Raw genomic sequence first — 19,956 nt, 5'->3', positions numbered from 1 at the left:
CCGGATGCGGACGGATGACAGCCTGGCCCTGCTCTGCTCTTCGTCTTGGTCCCAGCTGGCAGAGTCCTCAGCTCGGGGGGGTTATTATTCTTGGCGGTGTCCTGGACTTTGTCCTTGTCCCCGCCTGAACTGCGTCCCACCTATCACGGACTCTTCTTGCAGGTGCAAGTGTCACCCGGTGACGGTTCCTTGTCCCCACCGGGATCTCTGCGGCGTCACGGGTTGGCATGGGGCGCTGGGGAGCCTCCGAGCGAGGCAGCTGTCCCACCTCGGGACACTGCGGGGACCAAGCCGTGAGCCAGCGGACGAGCCATTTGCACCGGTGGGGAGGTGACACGGGTGAGGAGACAGACCCCCGGTCACTCCCAGCAGCAGCCCCCCCTCTCCCATCCCAGGACCCACCGCCCCAGGATGCCGCATGGCAGCTCTTCCCCCAGCACCCACCGGGTGTCGCTGGGAGAGCGGGCTGCAGCCCTGCGAAACCTGCGCTGCCTTCTCCCGTCTGCTCCCCTGCCCTACCTGTCTGCCCGCCCGTACCTGTCCCCGTCCCTCCGGGGGACTGCACCTGCTCCTCCACGCTGCCCTGTGGAGCCCCCATGGCAGCCAGGACCGTTGGGTGTAGTGGGGACAAGGTTGTTTCTTGTCCCTGGGGTTGCAGGGACGCTGGGTGACAGTGGCAGGGGGATGGTCACAGTTTGAGGTACTGCTGTGATTTAATCCCAGCCGGCAACTCAGCCCCCTCTCAGCTGCTCACACACACAGCTCCGGTGGGATGGGGCACAAAACGGGAACAGATAAAATGGTAAAAGGGACTAAACTGACGGATTGAGATAAAATCAGTTTAGTAGGAAAAAGCAAAGATGTCCTGTAGTCTGGGGTATCCCGGGGGTGGAGGTAGGGAGGGGCAGAGCTGCCCCATCCACATCCCCTCCCAGTTTCTATGTACCCCCAGAACTCCCATTCACTGGTGGGGCAGCGGGAGGAGCTGAAAAGTCCTTGAGGCTCTGTGAGCATGGCTCAGCCATTTTCAGACACCCCTGAGTTATCAGCACTGCTTTCAGCACAACTCCAGAACAGTCCCACACTGGTTCCTATGGAAAAAAATATCTCTATCCCAGTTAAACCAGTCCAGGACCCCAGGGGACATGGAAGGTTGGGAACAGGTCCAAGGTGCTGGGGAAACCATGCGCAGGGGGCTTGGAGTGGGCGTGGGGCAGCTGAGGTCAGTGTGTCCATGGGCATGGGGACAGGGAAGGGACTACAATTGTCCTGTGTTGAATTTGTCGGCACAAAGAGGCTGCTCAGCCGGCAGTGAGACCCTTCCCAATGGCTACGGGGCAGAGGCAGTTTGAGGGGGTGCTGGGTGTGGGACTCCCGTGTTGCCCCTTCACGCTGCTCACCCAAATCCACCCGACGCGTGCTGCCTGCCCTGCCTGTGCCTTCTCCGCCCCCTGCCCGCCCCGCAGCTGAACTCCCGGGCCCCGGCCCCTCGCCCCTCTGCACCCTCGGCAGATGTGAGCAAAGGCCCCGGAGCAGATGGCAACATTTGGTAGCCGAGTGGTCCCTGTGTGCGGGACTTTGCTGGGCTGTGATGGCCGTCCCTCCAGGAAGCCCCCTCCTCAGCCAGCCAGGGCTGGGGAGCCCATCCCAGCTGCAGCCAGAGCATGCCAGGGGTGCAGCGGGGATCCCCAGGGTGGGCACACTGCCCCTGCCATGGGGGTGACAGGGTGGCAAGAGGGCATGGAAAGCTCGGCAGCCCCAAAAAGCAGGAGTCTGTCCTTGAGCTCAGCCCTCGTGAGACCCATCCCCTAATATCTTCTTCCATGTGTGAGCAGTGGAGATTGTCTGCTTGGGTAGAGGGTGGCTGCTGCTCCATTTCTGGGGGGACAAGGGGACTTCCTCACTCCAGGGACTACTGGGCACCCTATTTGAGAGAATATGACCCCCAGACTTGGGGACCTGCTGGCGGGTCTCAGCCTGGACCCTGGCAGCCCCAGCTCTATTTGCATTCTATTTCCATGTGAAAGGAGCAGGTCAAGTTGAAAGTGGAAAGGCTGGTGGGGGGCAGCCGGGAAGGGGCTGCTGCCGGAGGTGAGACCCCAACAAAAGGGCCGGATCCCCAGGGCCCAGTGCTCGCCTGGCCATGGGCTGCGGCCACGGCCCCACGGCAGCCGCCATCTGCGGGTCTGTGCCGCCGCCACCACCGGCCAGACAAAGGCCTCGTGCCCAGCATGTCCCCATCTGTCACCTCCCTGGTTCCCCGATCCCTGAGCAGAGACTGAGTGTGAACATCCGGGTGCATTCCCTCTACCCTCAGGGAACGGGGCGATGCTGGGTGCAGCGGGTGCCTCCCCATTCTGTCCCCGTTCCTTCTGGAGCGGCTCTGCAGAGCTCTTGTTGGGGAAACTGAGGCAGGAGCAGGTGGTAGCTTATCCTGGGTCAGGGCATGGCAACAGGCTGAAATAAAGCACTAGGAGTTAACAGACAAGATGAAGGGGTTGGGGACCTCTCAGCTCTGGGGGTGCCCCTGCGTGGGGGTGCCCACACTGCCGAGCCCCAGCCCTGCGGCTTGGCAGGTGTTGCCAGGCTCCCGTAGCGGCCTCCGCCCAGCACTTCCAGGGGGGGAATTGGCCGCTGAGTGTGTTTTCTGCTCTTTGGCAGCTTAATTTAGCATCCAGGAGGTCCTGGCAGTGGCACGAGGGTGTCTGTAGAAGCTGAGAGCAATGGCACTGCCAGCGCCTGGTTGTCCCTCTGTTCACAAACAGCGCTGGCGCGTTCCCGGAGCAGCGGTGGGGATGCTTCACCGGCTGCTGGGGGAGCATTCCTGCAGGAGGCTGCCCTCCCGGAGCGTGTCCCGGGATGCTCCCGGGGAGGGCGAGGCTTGGGGCGCTGCCTGGATGCGACGCCCCGCTCCAACGGGCCAGACGTGCCCGAGCAGCTCCTGCAGCCTCCTGCCCGCGCCCGCACAGCCTCGGCGCTTGTGGGGGATGCAGCCTGCGGGCTCTGCCTTCGCCTGCCAACTGGGATTTTCCAGCTGAGCCCGTTGTGCCAATCTGGGCTCAGGGCAGCCCTCTGGCTCCCAGACTGTGCCTCCCTCGGCCCTTCTCCCTCCAGCAGCTCCTTGTCTTTTTCCAGGAGCCGTTTGAACAATGCAGGGCTGTAACTGAGCTCCATAGCACGAGCCAAATGCTCGTTCCCTCGGTGCAGAGCTGAGCGGAGATCCCTGTACCATGGGGCAGGAGCCACCCTGGGGCTGGGTTCAGGCCAGCAGTTCCAGGTGGCTGCGGGCTTGGTGACCCTGTTCCAGTCTGTCACCTCCCTCCCTACTATCCAGGTTTATTTTCCAACATTTTGGAGTTTATTGCTGCTGGGTGTGTGGGAAAACAAGGTGAGATTTCCAAATCAGAGCAGGCCCTGCCAAGTGGCCATACCAATGACATGAGGGAATCTGGGTGCCCACAGGAAGGCTGGGAATTTCCCTTGTGCCCAAAGCCCTAATCCAGCCTCAGAACCGTCTGCCCACAGCGAGCAGTGACATCCAGAAGCGTTTTGGCTTTGTCCCTGTGAGCACCTCGGGCCGTGTGTGCATCCAGGCTGCCCAGCCGGCACCGCGGGCTGAACCGGCACCCGGGATGTCACCGGGCACCACCACGCTGTGTGACGCAGCCTGGCATGGAGCAATGCCCTGTGGTTTCGATCCCATGTGAGCGCTGAGGTGCTTGGAGGGCGTCCTCACCCGGCGCTGACTCAGCGGCAGCTGCTGCATGCAGAACCGCTCCAGCACCCTCCAGCCGCCAGCCCGCGGGGAGACGGGGAGGACGTGGCTGGGGAGCAGGAGGCGTGGGGACATCAGGACACCACCGGGACACCCTCGGAAAGAGAGCAGGGAGAAGAATTGTGGCAGCTGATCCGTGCTGAGGAGGCTCCCACGCCGAAGGGCTGATCCAGGTGGGTGGCAGAGGTGGTTCTGGTCCCGTGCTGGTCCAGTGCCAGCAGAACGGGGCTGGGTGAGCCGGTGAAGGGGTCGTAAGCGCGTACCTCTGGAACAGCTCCTCCAGGCAGGAGGTGACCTGGTCTGCCATGTGAGCCTGGCTGGACTGCCCACCCCAGGAGGGAAAGGAGCTGGGGCCACACTGGACAATGCCCAGGGCTCAGATCTCCGCTCTCCGACTGCGTTTGGGACATGGAATCCCATGTTATGGGAATCCTATGTAATGTTGCCGTGTTTTTGGGGCTGTTCGGAGGGCGGCTCCGCTCAGCTCAGCTTGGCTCGGTGCAGCCCAGCTCGGTGTGGCCGTGCCAGCGCGGTGGCTCAGCACAGGAGGAATGTGGAGCAGCAGGTTGTGCCCCGTGCTGGGGAGGGGACCCCACGCCGGCCACTGCCGGCTGCGCTGGGGCTCCCGTGTCCTTGTCCCTGCACTTTCACAGCCATCTCCTCTGTGGCTTGGCTGAGTCTGGTACAAGGCTGAGCTCCGGTGCCTGACATGGGGACGTTTTCCTGCTTTTCCTTGCCTGGGGGACACTTTGGCACCCCTGTGCTGAACCGGGGGGCCCTTCCTGTCCTGGGTACAGGTACAGCGGCAGTGAAGCCGGCCACGGGCACAGGGGCTGGGCAGCGCTGGACTCGAGGGGTCGGGCAGAGGGGTGCAGGAAACTGCCCCGGGGAGCAGGCAGGAGGATCTGTGCCAGTGCTGGGACCGTTCCCAGCTGTCGCCAAGCCTGGCCGTCCCCCTGCAGGCATTTTCCAGGTCAGGAGGCAGCATGCCCCCCCAGGCAGGGAACGAGGATGGGGAGAGGGGCAGACAGCCTCCCCTATGGCCACTCGTCTGTCACAGCGTGTCAGGGGGATGCACCGTGTGCTCTGCAGGGATTCTGCCGGGGTCCAGATTCTGGGGAATCTGGCACCCCTGGGCTGGTAGGGGGTGCAGACGTGGCTCAGCTGTGGCTCAGCCGTGGCTCGGCGGGGCTGCGGGTGCCAGGGCTGGCTCCTGCCGCCGGCGGTCAGTGCTGGGACAGGCGCTGGGCTGCTCCCAGGAAGTTTGTGCACGCAGGTGAGCGGGTGACGCTGGCAGCTGCCTGCTCGGGGCTGCCACGGGAGCGAGTGAGGCCACAGCACACCGGCCCCTGCCCTGCCCACCACTGCACCTGGTGAGTGCTGGGACTTGCTGTCACATCCTCGGGCTCATCAGTGCCCCAATTCGGCAGGAATCTCAGAGCAGCTTGGGAAAGGCGTTGGGGGAGGGGGTCTGACCCACATCTGCTCCAGTGTGCCCTGCCACTGCTGAGCCCCTCTGGGTATTTGGGCTACTCTGGGTGTGTCCACCTCTGGTCAGGGGGCTGCAGAAGGCTGTGGGGCTGGTTTAGGTGCCCTCTGCGCCCTTTTCGCTGTGGGCGGGCCGGTGCCTCTGCGCGACCGTTGTGGCGGCTGCGCTTGTTGGGGCTGGCAGGGACCCAAGGACACGGGGTGCGCAGGGCCTCACGCTGCCCCGAGCACACCGCGACCGGGCAAGCACGAGTGGAAACCCCCGTGTGCTCCACCTGCTTTCCAAGGAACTCCAGGATGAGCGCAGGGAGCCTTTGAGCAGCCCCGGAGCTTGCGGAAGGGCTGAGGCAACAGCAGAGGGAGTGGAGCACGGAATCCAGCAGCCCGGCAGGGTGGTAGGTGATGGAACCCTGGGCATGGGGGATGCCCGCCTGGGAGCAGGCAATGCACCCCTGCGCGTGGGTGAAGCGAGGACATAGATGAGGCACCCCTGGGAACAATCAGTGCTCCCCTGGGGGTGGGTGATGCACGCCTGGGAGAAGGATATGCCCCCCTGGATGTGGGCAGTGCCCCCCGGAGCATGGCCGATGGGCACATGTAATGCACCCCTTGACGCGGGCGATGCTCTCCTGGCACCTGCCACTTGGGCAGAGCATCAGTGTGGGGTGCTCGACTCTCTCCGCCCCCACTCTCTCCGCAGGGTGCCCCTCTCCGGGACCGGGGCGCTCTCTCTCCCCGCCGGCGCCATTGGCCCCGGTGCTGTTTGAAGCAGGCGTGCGGCGCGGATTGGCCGCGGGACTTGTCGGGGAGGCTCGGCGGCGGCGGAGGCGTGGTGACCGCCTTCAAATAGGCAGCCCGGAGCCGGGGGCTCAGCCAGTGCGGTACCGCACAGCCTGGGCTGTCTTTGTCTGCCGTGGGGCCGGGGCGCGGGCAGGGGCAGCATCGCCGCCGCTCTCACTCCGGCCCCGCTCTCACTCCGGCCCCTCTCCTCAGCCGACGGCACCCGAGCCCTTCGCTGCCCGTGGCGGCCGCCCATCCGTGTCCCGGTGCCGGCACGGAGGATGCCCGTCGAGGCGCTGCAAGCCGGTGACACCATGAAGGGGGTGACGGTGCCTTTCACCTCGGCCATGCCCGTCCGTATCCTCCGCAAAGGGCCCGCGTATTTCCGCCGGCACGCCGAGCCGGGGGCCGGGAAGCCCAGCGCAGTGGAGAGGCTGGAGGCTGACAAGGCCAAGTACGTGAAGAGCCAGAAAGTCGCCAGTACCAAGCAGGAGCCGGTGAAGCCACTGCTGCTCAAGCAGCCTCTCTTCGCCCCCGGGGTGCGCCGGGCTGTGCTCACCCCCAGCCGCAGGGCACCCCCGGGGCCGCGCCGCGCCGATGCTGCCAACCCGAAGACCTCCCTTGACCTGGAGATCCTCAACAACCTCATCAACCTCTGTGACAGCCCTTTCCCTAAGGCGGAGAGCCCGCTGGGCAGGGAGTGCAGGTGGCGGGCGGAAGCGCCAGCGGTGGAGGGGGCTGGCAAGCCACCGGAGAGCCCGGCCACCACCAAGCCCCCCGGCAGTGTAGCCGTGCGGAGGGTGGACGTCCGTCCCTGTGGAGCTCCACGGAGCCCAGTGACACCGCTGCCTGCGTCCCCCGTCCCGGGTGGGCTGCCTGTGACCCCATCCCGGAGCTCGCCCGCCCGCCCCGAGAGCGCCCGGCGGCAGCCGCTGCTGCACCGCTCCAAGTCGGACCTGAGCGATCGCCTCTCGCGGGCCACCGCCGACCTGGAGCGCTTCTTCAACTACTGCGGCCTTGACCCGGAGGAGATGCAGGACATGGGGGCTGAGCGCTTCGCCCGTGCCAGCTCTGACATCGTGTCCCTCAAGTTCCACAGCGTGAGCACGGCCAGCTCGGAGGGCGGCCGCTCGCCGCCCAGCGCTGCCACGCCGGAGGGACGGCCGGCAGAGCGTGTGCCCTACGGCATCTCCATCATCGAGCGCAACGCCCGTGTCATCAAGTGGCTCTACGGGCTGCGCCAGGCCAGGGAGCCCCAGAAGGTCTCTGATGTGTAGTGGTGCCGTGGTGGGCACCGGGGATGGGTTGCTCAAAAGCAGGCAATGCTGGATGGGGACAAAGCACAGGCTGTGCCCTGGGAGGAGCAGGGACCTCTTGATGGTGACAGGACCTTTGAACTTAGCCCTGCTGTACTACAGCATCACTGGCCTGATGTGATGGCCAGGGATCCATTGTCAGACCCCTGTGCCAGCACTGGAGGGCCAGGTCCCATGCAGTTCCCATGTGGGAAGGCAGAGGACTCATGACCCTGGGTGTGTGGCTGGTCCTCAACACCCACAAGGCCTCATGTGTGGCTGTCCTGCCTGTGCTGCTGGCAGCTCCTGCCTGTCCTGCTCCTCACCAGCACCCCTGGGTGGGGTGCAAGGGGCTGGTTCCCCCCTGCACGGAGCAGGGACACTGCACTGGGGAAGGAGCTGCCCCCTTGCAGCCTCCACCGAAGGGGTCCCACTGCCTGTGGTGGTGATCACATCCTGGTGGTCCCATCTTATTGCTAAAGAAAAGCCTGGTGCTTTGAGGGGTGAGGGGGAAACCTGACCCCCTGCTTCAAGCTGCCCAGGGCTGTGTGTCTGTGTGTGTGAGTGTCTGCGGGTGCCTGTGTTCCCCTCCCCGGCTGCCAGTGGGCACAAAGCCCCCACCATGCTGGGCCTGGTATTTATGAAGACAACAGTTCCTCTTTTCTACTCTTTTCCTTATGTTTGATCTGTAAATAATAATAATTATAATGCAGCCAGTTTTATTAAATGCCTGTGTTTTGGAGGCTGTGTGTTGTCTCTTGGGGTGGTGGAGGTTGGGATGGGACAGGGACTCTTGGGGTGCCTGTAGCTCTGCAGGGCTGTGGGTGCTGAGTGGATGGGTGCTGGAAGGGAATCGTGGGTTCCACACTGCAGTGTGCCAGCGCGGGGCCCGGCGGGCACGGCAGGGCGGCGGTTGGCTCTGGCAGGTCCCGGCAGAACCTCAGCTGTTGGGATTCCCCTCTGTGCCATGCCTCCTTCGCTCCCCTGCCTCCTTCCCTCACTCCTGCAAAGCTTGGCCAGGTCCCAGCTCTCCAAGAACTGGGAGATGGGGGCGGCAATAGCAGAGACCTCCCAGGTGGGCCGGGATGAAAGTTGGCGCAGGGAGTGCTTTGAAGATGAAAAGCGCCTGTGTGTTCTCCCAGGGCAGCCTTGCATGGCACCACAGCCCTCCTGGCACCTCAGGTGCCACCTGTGCCCTGCAGTCCCCACGCTCCTGACGTGTCCCATGCAAGCAGGTGTCTGCTGGGGAAGGTGACATCAAAGCCACCAGCAAGCACCTGCACGCAGGGACTCCACTGACCCTGGGCCTGCTGCTGCCTCCCTTCAGTGCCAGCCCCCTCAGCAGCTGCTGGCCAAGGCAGCACCATGGGCCCCTTGACTGGGGCTTCCATCTGCTCTTTGGGGTCCCCAGAAAAGCTGTCACAAAGAAGAATTTACCACCCCAGCTTGATTCCTGCACTGTTGTGTGTCCACCCAGATCCCCTGCTTGGGGTGCAGGATCCATCTGACTCCTGCTGGAGTATTGTCAGGTCCAGCTGCCAGGAATGTGGAGGGCAGGATGTGGTGTCAGGACGTGGTGACAGGACACAGGGATGGCATCTGGCTGTGAGTCAGGCTGATGAAGTGCTCTGGGGAGGACGCAGGGGATCCATAAAGATGGCACATGGGGCACTGAGTGCCTCCCCAAGGAAAACACCCCGGAAACCAGGGGTTGACAGGGACCCTGGGCGCTTGCTTGGGGACAGGCTTTGCCCTTGGGGAAGTCTCTGAGGGAACCAGATCCTCACTAGTGGCTGGGACCGGCTGTGCTGCCGGATTCCTCAGCGTGGTGTGTCCCCAGGCTTGGTCTAAATTTGTTGCTATTTCTAAGGAGAAGGGGGGGACCCACCAGTCCCCAGCCAGACGAGGGCTGAGCAGCCACATGTCCCTCAGGTGCTGCCAGTCCTTGGTGTGACTCTGGTGTCCCATGCCCTGCATGAATGGGACCTGACACGGCTGCCCAAAGCCCTGTGTGCTCATGTGTGCATGCAGGACGTGTGTGTGTCCGTGTGTCCACGTGCACATGTGTTTGTGAGTAGGATTTCGATGTGCACACACAGATGCTCACACGGCAGCCTTGTTCCCAAACCAAGAGTCTCCATATGACCCCCACCCATGGGACTGCCAGCATGAAAACCCCGGCACAGACGTGTTCAGACACACATGTCTCCCCCAGAATGTCCCCCCTGTGCCCCCCCTTGCATGTCCCCGCTGGGGACAGCAGGACAGCCCCTTGCTCCCTATCGCTTTCCCTGGCAGCTGCTTCCCGGTGGCTCTGGTTTCGTGGGGAGTGCAGCTGAGCCCATCAGTTATTTCCAGGGAGGAGGGACAGCCGGGGAAATGTCCATCACCCTCACCCTCTGCGCTGAGATTCCCCATGGGTGCCCCATGTGCAGGCAGGAGGTGCAGGCAGGCAGCCAGAACAGAAGGAAAACCGGCAGCACCGCCCCCCGTGTTTTCCATTTTTTAATTATTCCCCACTGATGAGCATCTTCTGGAAGCGCCAACAACGTCACGTGCTTTAATCAGTGTTAATTAGCGGGTGCCTCGGGACAGTGATGAGGGCAGGCAGCAGGAGCCCCCCCGCTGCTGCGTGCACAGCCGGTGTCGGTGCCAGCACCCACCACCTCCCACCCCCCAGCCCCTTTAACCCACAGCCCCCTCCCCACCCCCAGCCCCTTCCTGCCAATCCTGGGGCTCTGCCAGTGCAGTGTCTGCTCCCAGTAAGTGCCTTGCAGAACTGGGCCACTGGCCATCCCAGGACTGGTCCCCATGAAGGTCCCCAAGGACACCCCCTGCTCTTCCTGTCCTCTCTGAGAGCTGGAGAAACCCAGCTCCATCCCGTGAGGAGCAGTGCCTGGCCTGCCATATATGGGACAGTGCCTCAGGCCAAGCCTAGAAGGGGACAGCCTGTGGCCCTCTGCATGGCTGTGTCTGGACCAAAGGGGAAGGAAGGACATCACCAGTCCCCATGCTTATCAGGATTCCTGTCCCACCCAGCTTCTCTAATCCTCAAGGAAAGTGGGATGGTGGGGGATTTACAATATCCAAAGCCAGTGAAAAGGCAAAGCCCCCATCACATCTGGGGTACCTCTGAATGCACGTGGTCCCAGGGGTTCTCAGAGCCCCATCACTGGGAAGGTCTTGGAGCCCTGTCCCCAAGACAAAACCCTGAGGCCCAGCAGAAATTCAGGGAGAGAAGCTGAGGTGAGGTCAGGGGGTTTCCATATGCTGTAGCCCACTTTAGCAGGTCTGGCTTTGTCCCACTCCAGCTCCTGCAGCTCCAGCTCCTGCAGCGCCCTTCACCCCTGCCCAGAGTTCCTCCAGCACGGCCACGGTGACACTGCAGACTTCTGAAAAATGGGATAAACAAGAGTAAAAAATACAGCTCATGGCAAAGGTTCCCTGCAGCAGCTGGGGCATCTCGGCCGCCCCCAAGCATCCCTTGTCCTGGACTTGTCTCTCAGTGCTGGCCGTGGCCGCGGGCTCGTTAGAAGCTGCTGGGTCGGATCATCATGCGGGTGCCCCTCAGGGAGTAGCTGGGCCCCTGGAAGTGGTGCCAGCGGATGCCGTTCAGCTTGCGGATGTTGTTCCGGGCCGGGTAGTAGATGCCGTTCAGGTTGGAGAGGCCACAGGCATCGAACCACCATCCTGTGGGAAGGGAGCAGGGTGGGAATGTGGCATCGCAGGCTGGCACCCACGGCTGCTGCATGGGGGTGTCCCCCCGCTCCACTCACCTCCCGAGAGCATCTGGGCACACTTGCAGAGACAGTTGTCATTGTCGGCGTCACGGGTGCTGAATTGGGTGCCCTGCAGTGCCAGGCCACTCTGCTGCCCAGCTGTGCCACTGTAGTCCTGCAGCGACAGCCTGGCACAGCAGGAACACAGCCACTGTCACTGCTGTCTGCCAGGGGGTCACAGACCCCCAGCACTGCTCAGGGGCTGCCATGAGCTGAACACAGGGATGTGGGCAGAGATCCTGCAGTTACAGCTTGGCCTCCTGTCCTTTGTCCCCAGGAGTGGAGGTTGTGGTATGCTGGGGCAGAGAGGATCCACCCCCAAGGCCTCTCCAGTCCTCTTGCTGGGAGTCAGCTCGATGCATGCATGGGATGGATGGTGCAGGGGATGTCTGGGGTCTGGTTCCACCTCCAGCCCAGCAGTGAAGGCCCCCAGCTGCTTTCCACCCTCCTGCCCATGGCCAGGAACACATGGTCATGGCAAGCTGAGCATTAGGAGCACAGCATCTCTCCCTGGACATGGACAGCCTGGGGATGCCCAACATCCCTGCGATTGGCCACAGCTGTGTCACCTCCCATGCCCAAACAAAGAGCCTCAGTGCAAACACCCAAGTTCCTCCCACTGGGATGGCAAATCCTTCTGCCTTGAAGCAATTTTATACATGAAAAATCTACTCAGGAGCCCAGGGAGAGATGAAAGTGTCACAGCAACGTGCCTGTCACCTGGCATCATAACTACACCAGGACAACCCAGTGAAGCCCCAGGTAAGCCTGCACCTCCCTAGGGCACCACACCCAGCCCTTCCCCCTGGCCACTGCTGCCCACAGGGCTTGGGGACAGTCAGAAATGGGGAGCACTGGGTGGCTGTTCCCACAGCGCCTCTCCCCTACCTGTAAAACTGCCGCTCACTCCCCAGCTGGAATTTCCTGTAGTGGGCATACACCTGGCCGCCCTCCCAGTCCTGCAGCTCGACCCGCAGGGCGTAGGGCACCCGGCTCGTCAGCAGGTGCACGGCCTCGTTCCCCAGCCAGTATTCCCCCGACGCGTCCCCAAAGCCCTGGGGAGCAGCAGGGTGGGTGAGTTCAGGGTGCTTGGGGTGCCTCCAGGGTGTCCCCCTCCCCGATCAGGCACACACCTGCTTGTACTCCCTCCAGCTCCTCTGGAAGCTGAGGCTGCCGTTGGCACGAAGCTGGATGATGGTCCAGCCCCCTCGATCTGTCTCCATGTCACAGTATGCCTGCAAGGGCAGCGAGGGACAGGCTGGGGGTGGCTTGGAGTGGGTGGCCAGGTGCACCCCTGCCAGGCTGGGCAGCTCAGCGTGGGTGCTCTGTGGGTGCTAGAGCTGGCTGAGAGGCTGGCGAGGGTGTGCTGTGCCCAGCCTGGCTGAGGCATCTCTCCGCCCTCCATGGCCATGGGCAGGGGTTGGGGTCTGGTGCTCATAGGTCAGGGTGCCTTTAAAATCAGTTTTATTCCCCATTTGGAAGGCTGTGCCAGCCCTGCTTTTGTCCTGTGGGTTCTGCCCTCACCCCTATGCACCCCCAAGGCTGAATGAGATGGGGAACTGCCCTGGGATGTCCCAAATAACAGGGATCTGGTGTGGGACTGGTGTGCACTGGGGGGCAACACTCCAGGGTGATGCAGGGAAGCCCTCTCTGGACTGTGCTCACCTTTTTGGGCTCACTGAGGTTGGCAATGTGCAGGGTGTAGATGCCACTGGCATGGATGCCCGCCCGGCGCACCTCGGCACAGTCCTGGAATTGCTGCTCCTGCCCAGGTGACATGGCTGTGGCAGAGGGGACAGTGAAAAGGCAGAAATCCTGATGGCCCTGCAGCCCTGCCTGGTTTTTCTGCTCTTCCCTCTCCCTTTGGATGCCTTTGTGCTGACAGATTATTTCTTTTCTTTCTGTGCCATCTCCTGAGGGCTGGGCAAGGCAGCTGTGCCACCAGGGCTGCTGCCAGCCTAACCCCTGGGGGTTTGCCACTGCTGGGAATGACATCAGGCTCTGGACCCACCCCCTGGGGCTCCCAGCTGCTCCTTGGTTGCAATGAGTGTATCTACAGTTTTCTACAGGAACGTGTTCCTGCCCATGGCAGGGTCTTGGAATGAGATGAGCTTTAAGATCCCTTCCAACCCAAACCATTCTCTGCTGAGTGGTTCTGTGATTTTTGAGGTGAAGTCACTCGAGCTGAGCAGATCAGAGGGGCACCGTGGCACACTCCTGGGAGGACGAGGAGCTTTCCCACTGCCCCCACTGTGCCCGCACACCCCGCTCACCTCTGCCCCGGGAGACGAGGCGCACCAGGCTCTGGACAGACTGGAGGAGCTGGAGCTGCTGCCGCTGGAGCAGGCTGGTGTTGGCACTGGCAGCCAGCAGCGTCTTTTCCATCTCCTCGATGGTGCCGCTCTGGCGGCTCAGCAGCCGCTGCAGCTTCTCCTTCTCTGAGTGTGCCCCCGCCAGCTCCGCCTGCTGCTTCGTTTCCATCTCCAGCACCCGCACCTCCAGGATGCTGGGAGTGGGATGCAGCGGTGATGGGGTGGCAGAGCAGTCCCAGCGTGTCTGCAGGGACCCATTGCTGTCCCCATCCCCTGCTGCACCCCCTGAATTGTACCCTCACTTCTGGGATGTGCCCACACAGGGGAACCCAAAGCCCAGTGGCCGTGTGGGGCTGTGCAACCACCTAGGGACCACAGCCAGCACCTGGAGGGGTTCAAGCCCCCACAAAGTGAAGTGTGAGGTGGGAGAGACCAGCCTCCCTGTGGGGTCCAAGGGCTGTGGGGGTCCCTGAGCCTCCCCAGCCCCTACTTGTTTCTGTTCTGCAGCTTGTGGATCTCATTGGTCTGCAGCAGCAGCTGCTTCTCCAGCTTGCTGGTGGACAGGGAATTCTCCTGGAGCTGCATCTCGATGCGCCACGTCTGATTCAGCACCTGCCTCGGGAGCAGAGGGGAGCCTTGGCATCAGCAGCCAGAGCCACACCACAGCCGTGGTGTCAGCCGGTCTCTGGCACACTGCCCTGGCACCTCTGCCACTGGTGCATTAAACCCTGTTCCACCTCAGGGAATCGCCTTGATCTGCAGACAAACTGTGCCACCCAGCACGGTGTCAGGGTGGTGGGGACGTGGGCACACACGTGCCATACCTGGGCCTCCACGTCAGTGAGCTTGCGGCTCTGCTCGGCGCTGCGGTTGAGGAGGGAGCTGCCGATCTCCAGCATGGTGGCAGTCTGGTTCTGCACTGCCGTCTGCCGCAGCTCCGCCATCTCCGGCTTCACGCTGCTCTGGATGTAGCTCTCCAGCTGTGCAGGGAAGTGAGGATGCAGAGGGTCATTTGGGCACCTCTTCAGGTCCTGTCTCAGCATCCCAGCTGAGCCTGGCACCTCTGGGCACAGCCCCCAGACACAGCCCTGTGTCTCCACAAGGCTTGACCCACCTCAGGGCCCTTAGAATGTTATCAGAGGACAGAGCGAGCTGAGCTGCTGCAGGGGAGGCTCCTCAGGCACTGGCTGCCAAGATTCCTGGGCTGTGGTACCAGCTGGGGCCTGGCATGGGCTTCTGTGTGCCCAGGTGTGCTGGTGAGCTGGAGCTGATGCCCAGCCAGGGTAGCCTGTGCCAAGCAGCCAGGCAGGGAGTGGCTGGCACTGGCATCAGCATCAGCTGCCGGTCCCCAACCACTGGCTTCCCAGAGCTGGGGATATGGAGGGACAGAGGACACCATCCTCCAGGGAAGGTAGGTGTCTGGGAGCCGGTGCTGCTCCAGCACGTGGAAGTACCGAGGCTGGGAAGAAGCTGGCTGCGAACACAGCTCGGACACAGCTGAGATGACGCTTCCGCTTTCCCAGCCCGCGGGGGAGCCGCCTTTCCCAAAGGCTTTGCTATTTCTGGCAGCCCCGCCATGAGGTTCCCATTCAGCCCCTCCCCAGGGCGATGGCCTCGGTGGGGGCACGGTCCCTCGCCGGGGGCCACCGGGAGCGGAAGGGGCCACGCTGCCGCCCACGCTGGGAAAGCAGCCCCTGAGAGCAGGAGGGATGGGGGCTGCCCATCTCCCTGCATCCCACAGATGCTGCTGTCCCTGCAATGCCCAGCTCCTGCTCCGGGCCTGAGCTCCCCAGTGGTGCAGGCAGAGCCCCACATCCCCCTACACCTTGTGTGCTTGAGGACCACATTCAGCAGGGCTGGGATGCTGCTCTCTGGGGCAGTGTCAAAGCAGGCAGTGGTGCGGGGATGTTGTGCACCACGGTGGGAATGCAGTGGTGCTGGGATGCTTGGCACTGTGGCAGGCAGGCAGCAGTGCTGGGATGTTTGGCATCATGAAATACCAGGATGCTCAACACCATGGCAGGCAGCAGTGTTGGGATACTCAGCGTGGGAGTGGGGCTGGCAGCGGGCCAGGGCACAGGGCTCTGCACTTGTTTGGTATGATGAAATCTCACTGTCCCCTCCTCCTCTGCACCAGGCAGTGGCAAAACCATCACCCCACCGTGAGCATCCATGTGGGGCAGGATGCTGTTAGGGCTGGAAAGTCCCAGGACCCAGCCAGCACTGCCTGCACCCGTTTCCCTGGGGATTTTCCCTCGCAGGAACATGCTCTCAGGGAGGAAGCGGGGAAAGGTCGGAGAGCTGCGTCTGGAAAACATTTCCCCAAGCTGAGGGATTGCTGGAGAGTTTCCCTTTAACCACATCGTTAATCTTGTTGCTTCACAGGGATTGGGGAGGCCTTTTCTCCCTCTCAATCTTGCTTTTCTTTTTTTTTTTTTTAAATAAACATATCTGTGAGATGAGGGCAAAACATACCCACGGAAAAGGTCAAGCTGGCACGGGGAAGGCTGAGAGTCCTGGAGATAGAGCCCTGGATCCTGGCCCCAGCAGCTCCCTGGGAGCTGGAGTGGGGCACAGTGTCCCCAGGCATGTCTGCCACAGGGGACACAAGCGGGACAGGGCCTGTGCCAAGGACAGGGAATCCAGGATCCCCACTTCTTCATCTCATGGGTGCTGTTGTGAGCTGGGCTCTCCTGCTTTCAGAGCCTCATTTCTCCACCATTAGGGCAGAGCTGCTGGGGGAAAAGCTTTGGTGCTGTTTTGGTCATGCCAAAACATCACCATGGAGCAGGAGAAAACTCAGCCATTCACTGTGCCCATGCTGGGATCATCCTGTGCTGCCTTCTTGCAGCATCCCTCCTCTGTGTCCCAGTTCCTATCCTGCCCTGGCATTTTTGAACATTTCACAAGCACCAGCTCGGGAATCCTTGAGTCACAGGTGGGGGAAAAGTCCTTCACCTGCTCTCCACATCCCTGCCCACATCCCAGGGTGAGCAGCATCAGCCCCTGTGCCTCAGGCATCTCAGAGCTGCCAGAATGCCACTGCTCGTCTGGAGACCCCATCCCACGCCAAGTCCCCCGCTAGACCCAGTGGCACCATCAAGTGTTTGTGTTTGAACTAAAATTAATTCCTCCTGAGACAGAAGCAGCCGATGTGTCCTTGTGTGCTGGGTCCTTGCCATGTCCCCACCAAGGGGTGCTGAGTGGGGACAGTGGACCAGCCCCTCAGTGCCATGGGTGGGGGTCCTGGGGGAGGCCGGTGCTGGGGATGCCTGAGGGGCCCTGGGGAACCCTGCTGGGTACCAGGAGACCTCCCAATTTCTCAGCGCCCTGCAGGGCTCCCTGTGCCAGGGCAAAGCAGACGGGGATGCAGCGTTGTTTACGATCTGTCCCTGAACCCAACGCCTCTTTTGAGCCCTCGTTTGTTTGTTCAGGGCTGGAGTCTGACCAAAACAAGCGTTCTTGGGCAGCTCTGCTGAAATTTGGGAAGCTGAGGAACAACAGCAAAAAACATAGCTGCAAGCTGCCTCTAAAGGAGAGCCATGTTGCAGGATGGGGTGGGATGGGATGGGATGGGATGGGGTGGGATGGGATTGTTTTGATGGGATGGATGGATGGAACAGGATGGGGATGGGGAAGGAGTGGGGGTACTGGCTCCACTCTTTTGTGCTCCTTGGGGCTGTGGTGAGGTGCACTGCTGCCCACAGCTGCCCAGATGTGCAGTCCCATTTTCCCTGTGGCTGTCAGCTCTGGACAGAGCCACGTGCACCTGTGCTGGGACCCTGGTGCCCTGCCTTGCTTGGCCATACAAAGGCTGCCCCCATCCTGAGGGAAGCTCAGAGCTGGCCTGGGCACACAGGGCACAAAGACACCAGAGCACAGGGACACCAAGGCAGAGAGCTGAGGGCAAAGGGGGCACAGGGGCCCCAGGACTTGTGAGCACCCAGCAGGTTCCACATTGACAGAGATTCAGTGCCACCAGCCAGGTTGTCACTGCTGACTCCTCTGCAACACTCTGGGCTGGCTTCCAGCAGAGCCACGGTTCAGCGTTTTCCCAGCTCTTGAGGAATTTGTTCTCTAGGATGGCTGAGGGGACAAGGAACAACATCCTGCACGTCCCTGCTGCCTGCACCGTCCCCCATAGTCAGGGTGGCTACCCAAGCAGTGTGGCTGGCACAGGCCATCCCTGGGACCCCCACTCAGTTTGTGGGCCCCATTCTGATCCCTGAGGGCTGCAGGAGCTCGGCACAGGGACATCACCCAGGAAACGGGAGTGCAGAGGCACACAGGTCCCATTGCAGCCTGGTGGGACACCACGGGACGTGCATGTGGCTCTGCTGGGTCAGTGACAGCTGGGGACAAGCCGCTTCTCCTCTTATCAGTGCAGGTACCCAGTGTTCCTGGCACGGGCTGTGGGGTTGAGGGCCCCCCAGGGATGTGTCCCTTGGGATGAGCTATTCCTGGGTCTGACGCAGGCAGTCGCACTCAGCTGGAGGGGGCTCCAGGAAGGAAATGCTGCTTCCTGCCTCAGGCATTGGGGATGGGGCAAGCCAGTGGGGGCTGGGGGTGGCAACCCTGTGGGTACACAGCCCCTCTGGTGTGGCACCCCACTGCTGCCACCGTGCACCACCCACAGACCACCCAGCAGCCATGGGTGCCACACAAAGGCTCACCGAGTGCTGGGAGCTTCTAAGAGGGAAAATTATGAAGCTGGAGAGATTTTGGTGGCCCCTGTCCTTGGGACAGTTGCCAAACTTCTTCCCAGTCTCCTTGCCCAGAACTTGGAATGCTGATCCCCAAGGGATGCTTGGCACAGCTGACCCAGCCAGGACCATGGCAAGGACGGACAGGGAATACAGCCTCAATGGGGAGTGATCTGGGTGAGTGATCTGCAGCACGCATGAGCTGCAGCACCCACAGCAGAACCCACAGCAGTGCAGACAGTGCCTGATGCCAGCTGCACACCTGCAGAGAAAAGCTGACCTGGATGCTCAGGTGGGCACAGACCCCGATGCCCACAGCTGCGCCACAGGGATGCTGCACGAGTGGGTGCTGGACACACATCCCTGCCCACACCGCCTCGCTGCTCGTCCCCCCACATCCCACATCCCACATCCCACATCCCACATCCCACATCCCACAGCCTACCTTCAGCAGCCACTGGGTGCTGTTCTCCAGGATCCTCTCGAGGTGCCGCAGGCGCTGGGCAGCCCCGTGCCCGGCGCTTCCAGCCGGCGAGTCCCGCTGGAGCAGCACGCCGGCCGGGCCGGGGGCCGGGCCGGGGGCAGGGCAGGGCAGGGGGTCGGTCTCGGGCAGCACGAAGGTGTAGCTGCAGTGGCCGTGCTGCACTCGGTGGTAGCGCCGGCGGCCGCCGCCCTCCAGAGCCCGGCGCTGGGCTCCGGCAGCGCACAGAGCCGCCGCGGCACAGGTCAGGACCGTGAGGCCGAGGCTGAGCGCCCGCATGGCTCGGGGGTCCCCGCGGGCCGGGCTGCCAGGGCAGGGGATGCGCCGGCCGCTTGCTCCGTGCCGGGATGGGTCAGTGCGCGCTCCCCGCCGCCTCCAGCCGCGGCGATTTCGGCATTTCCTCCCTCTGAGCCGGCGCTGGCCGCCCCGGCCTTTTATCGGCAGCCCTCGAAGGGGGAGAGGGGAGGAAAAAAAAAAAAAAAAAAAGAAAAAACAAAGGAAAAAAAAAATCTGTTTAAAAACAATACTTCTATCTTTTTTCTTTCCTCTGAGTCCACTGCGGGGAGATCAAGTTTCACACGTGATCTATAAATGTCTCTCTCTCTCTCACACACTCACACACTCACACACACTCACAGCCCCATTCTGCCCCCGGCCGTTCTCTGCAGAACTCATTGCACATCCCGGGCTGGACAGGGCCACGGCAGCACCGAGCCCTCCCATCGCCCAGCCCTGCACCCAGCGAGTCCCCCCGATCAGCACCCGCTGGGATTCACCACACCCAGGCACCCCCATCCCCGGCAGCACAGCTCCCTCCCCGGTCCCGGCTATTTATAATGCCAGCGGGAGCCAGGCCTGGATTTTGCTGCTCTGGCCATGGGATGAGCCCGTGGGGACCAGGAGGAGGGCTGTGTCCCAGGCAGAGCTTGGCAGGACACAGCCAGGCTGCGCTGGGCCCGGCGTGCCCGGATCCCAGGCTGGGGGTCTGTTGGGGGCTGATGGACTCTGAGCAGAACCAGGGTCACCACGTCTGTCCATGTGCTGGGACGGGATCTCGGCTGTGTCCCCCAGGAGAAGACATCCCAGTGGTGGGGACAGGCTGCCAAGGGGATGCCCAAGCATCTTAACAGAGGGGGATTTTCTCCAATAGCCAGAAAAAAACCCCTGGTGGCTCCCAATCCCGCTGAATGGCCGTCCCAGTGTCACACTTGCCGCTCGCCCCAGGGCCGGCCCAGGCAATGAGTGATGCTGGTGGTACTCTAAATAAAAACTTGAAATGAGATATTTCCCCAGTACCCCAGTGCTGGGGGGCCAGGGCAGGATGTCCCCCACAGAGACCCAAG

General features: G+C 62.4%; 2 protein-coding genes across 3 annotated transcripts; one reads left to right on the top strand and one right to left on the bottom strand.

Moving 5' to 3' along the window:
• The first annotated feature begins 19 nt into the window (after positions 1-19).
• On the top strand, positions 20-8,080 carry FAM110A (family with sequence similarity 110 member A). Of its 2 annotated transcripts, none has more exons than XM_086853134.1 (2): positions 20-3,948; positions 6,257-8,080. In XM_086853134.1, the coding sequence occupies exon 2, from the start codon at positions 6,325-6,327 to the stop codon at positions 7,318-7,320; it is 996 nt and encodes a 331-aa protein (XP_086709260.1). In that variant the 5' UTR covers positions 20-3,948; positions 6,257-6,324; the 3' UTR covers positions 7,321-8,080. The 2 variants fall into 2 exon arrangements, with proteins under 2 accessions (XP_086709260.1, XP_086709259.1); XM_086853133.1 differs by having other exon boundaries at positions 163-5,658.
• Positions 8,081-9,872: 1,792 nt separating this feature from the next.
• ANGPT4 (angiopoietin 4) lies at positions 9,873-19,418 on the bottom strand. Its single transcript, XM_086853123.1, has 9 exons — positions 18,578-19,418; positions 14,254-14,409; positions 13,920-14,041; positions 13,391-13,623; positions 12,783-12,898; positions 12,251-12,352; positions 12,006-12,172; positions 11,115-11,245; positions 9,873-11,028 (listed from the first exon to the last, which is right to left on the bottom strand). The coding sequence occupies exons 1-9, from the start codon at positions 18,890-18,892 to the stop codon at positions 10,868-10,870; spliced, it is 1,503 nt and encodes a 500-aa protein (XP_086709249.1). The 5' UTR covers positions 18,893-19,418; the 3' UTR covers positions 9,873-10,867.
• Between the last annotated feature and the right edge of the window lie 538 nt (positions 19,419-19,956).

This window comes from Cyanistes caeruleus, chromosome 16 (genome assembly GCF_971803275.1).
Source record: "Cyanistes caeruleus chromosome 16, bCyaCae1.hap1.1, whole genome shotgun sequence".
Lineage (NCBI taxonomy): Eukaryota > Metazoa > Chordata > Aves > Passeriformes > Paridae > Cyanistes > Cyanistes caeruleus.
This window is presented reverse-complemented; position numbering and strand designations above follow the sequence as displayed.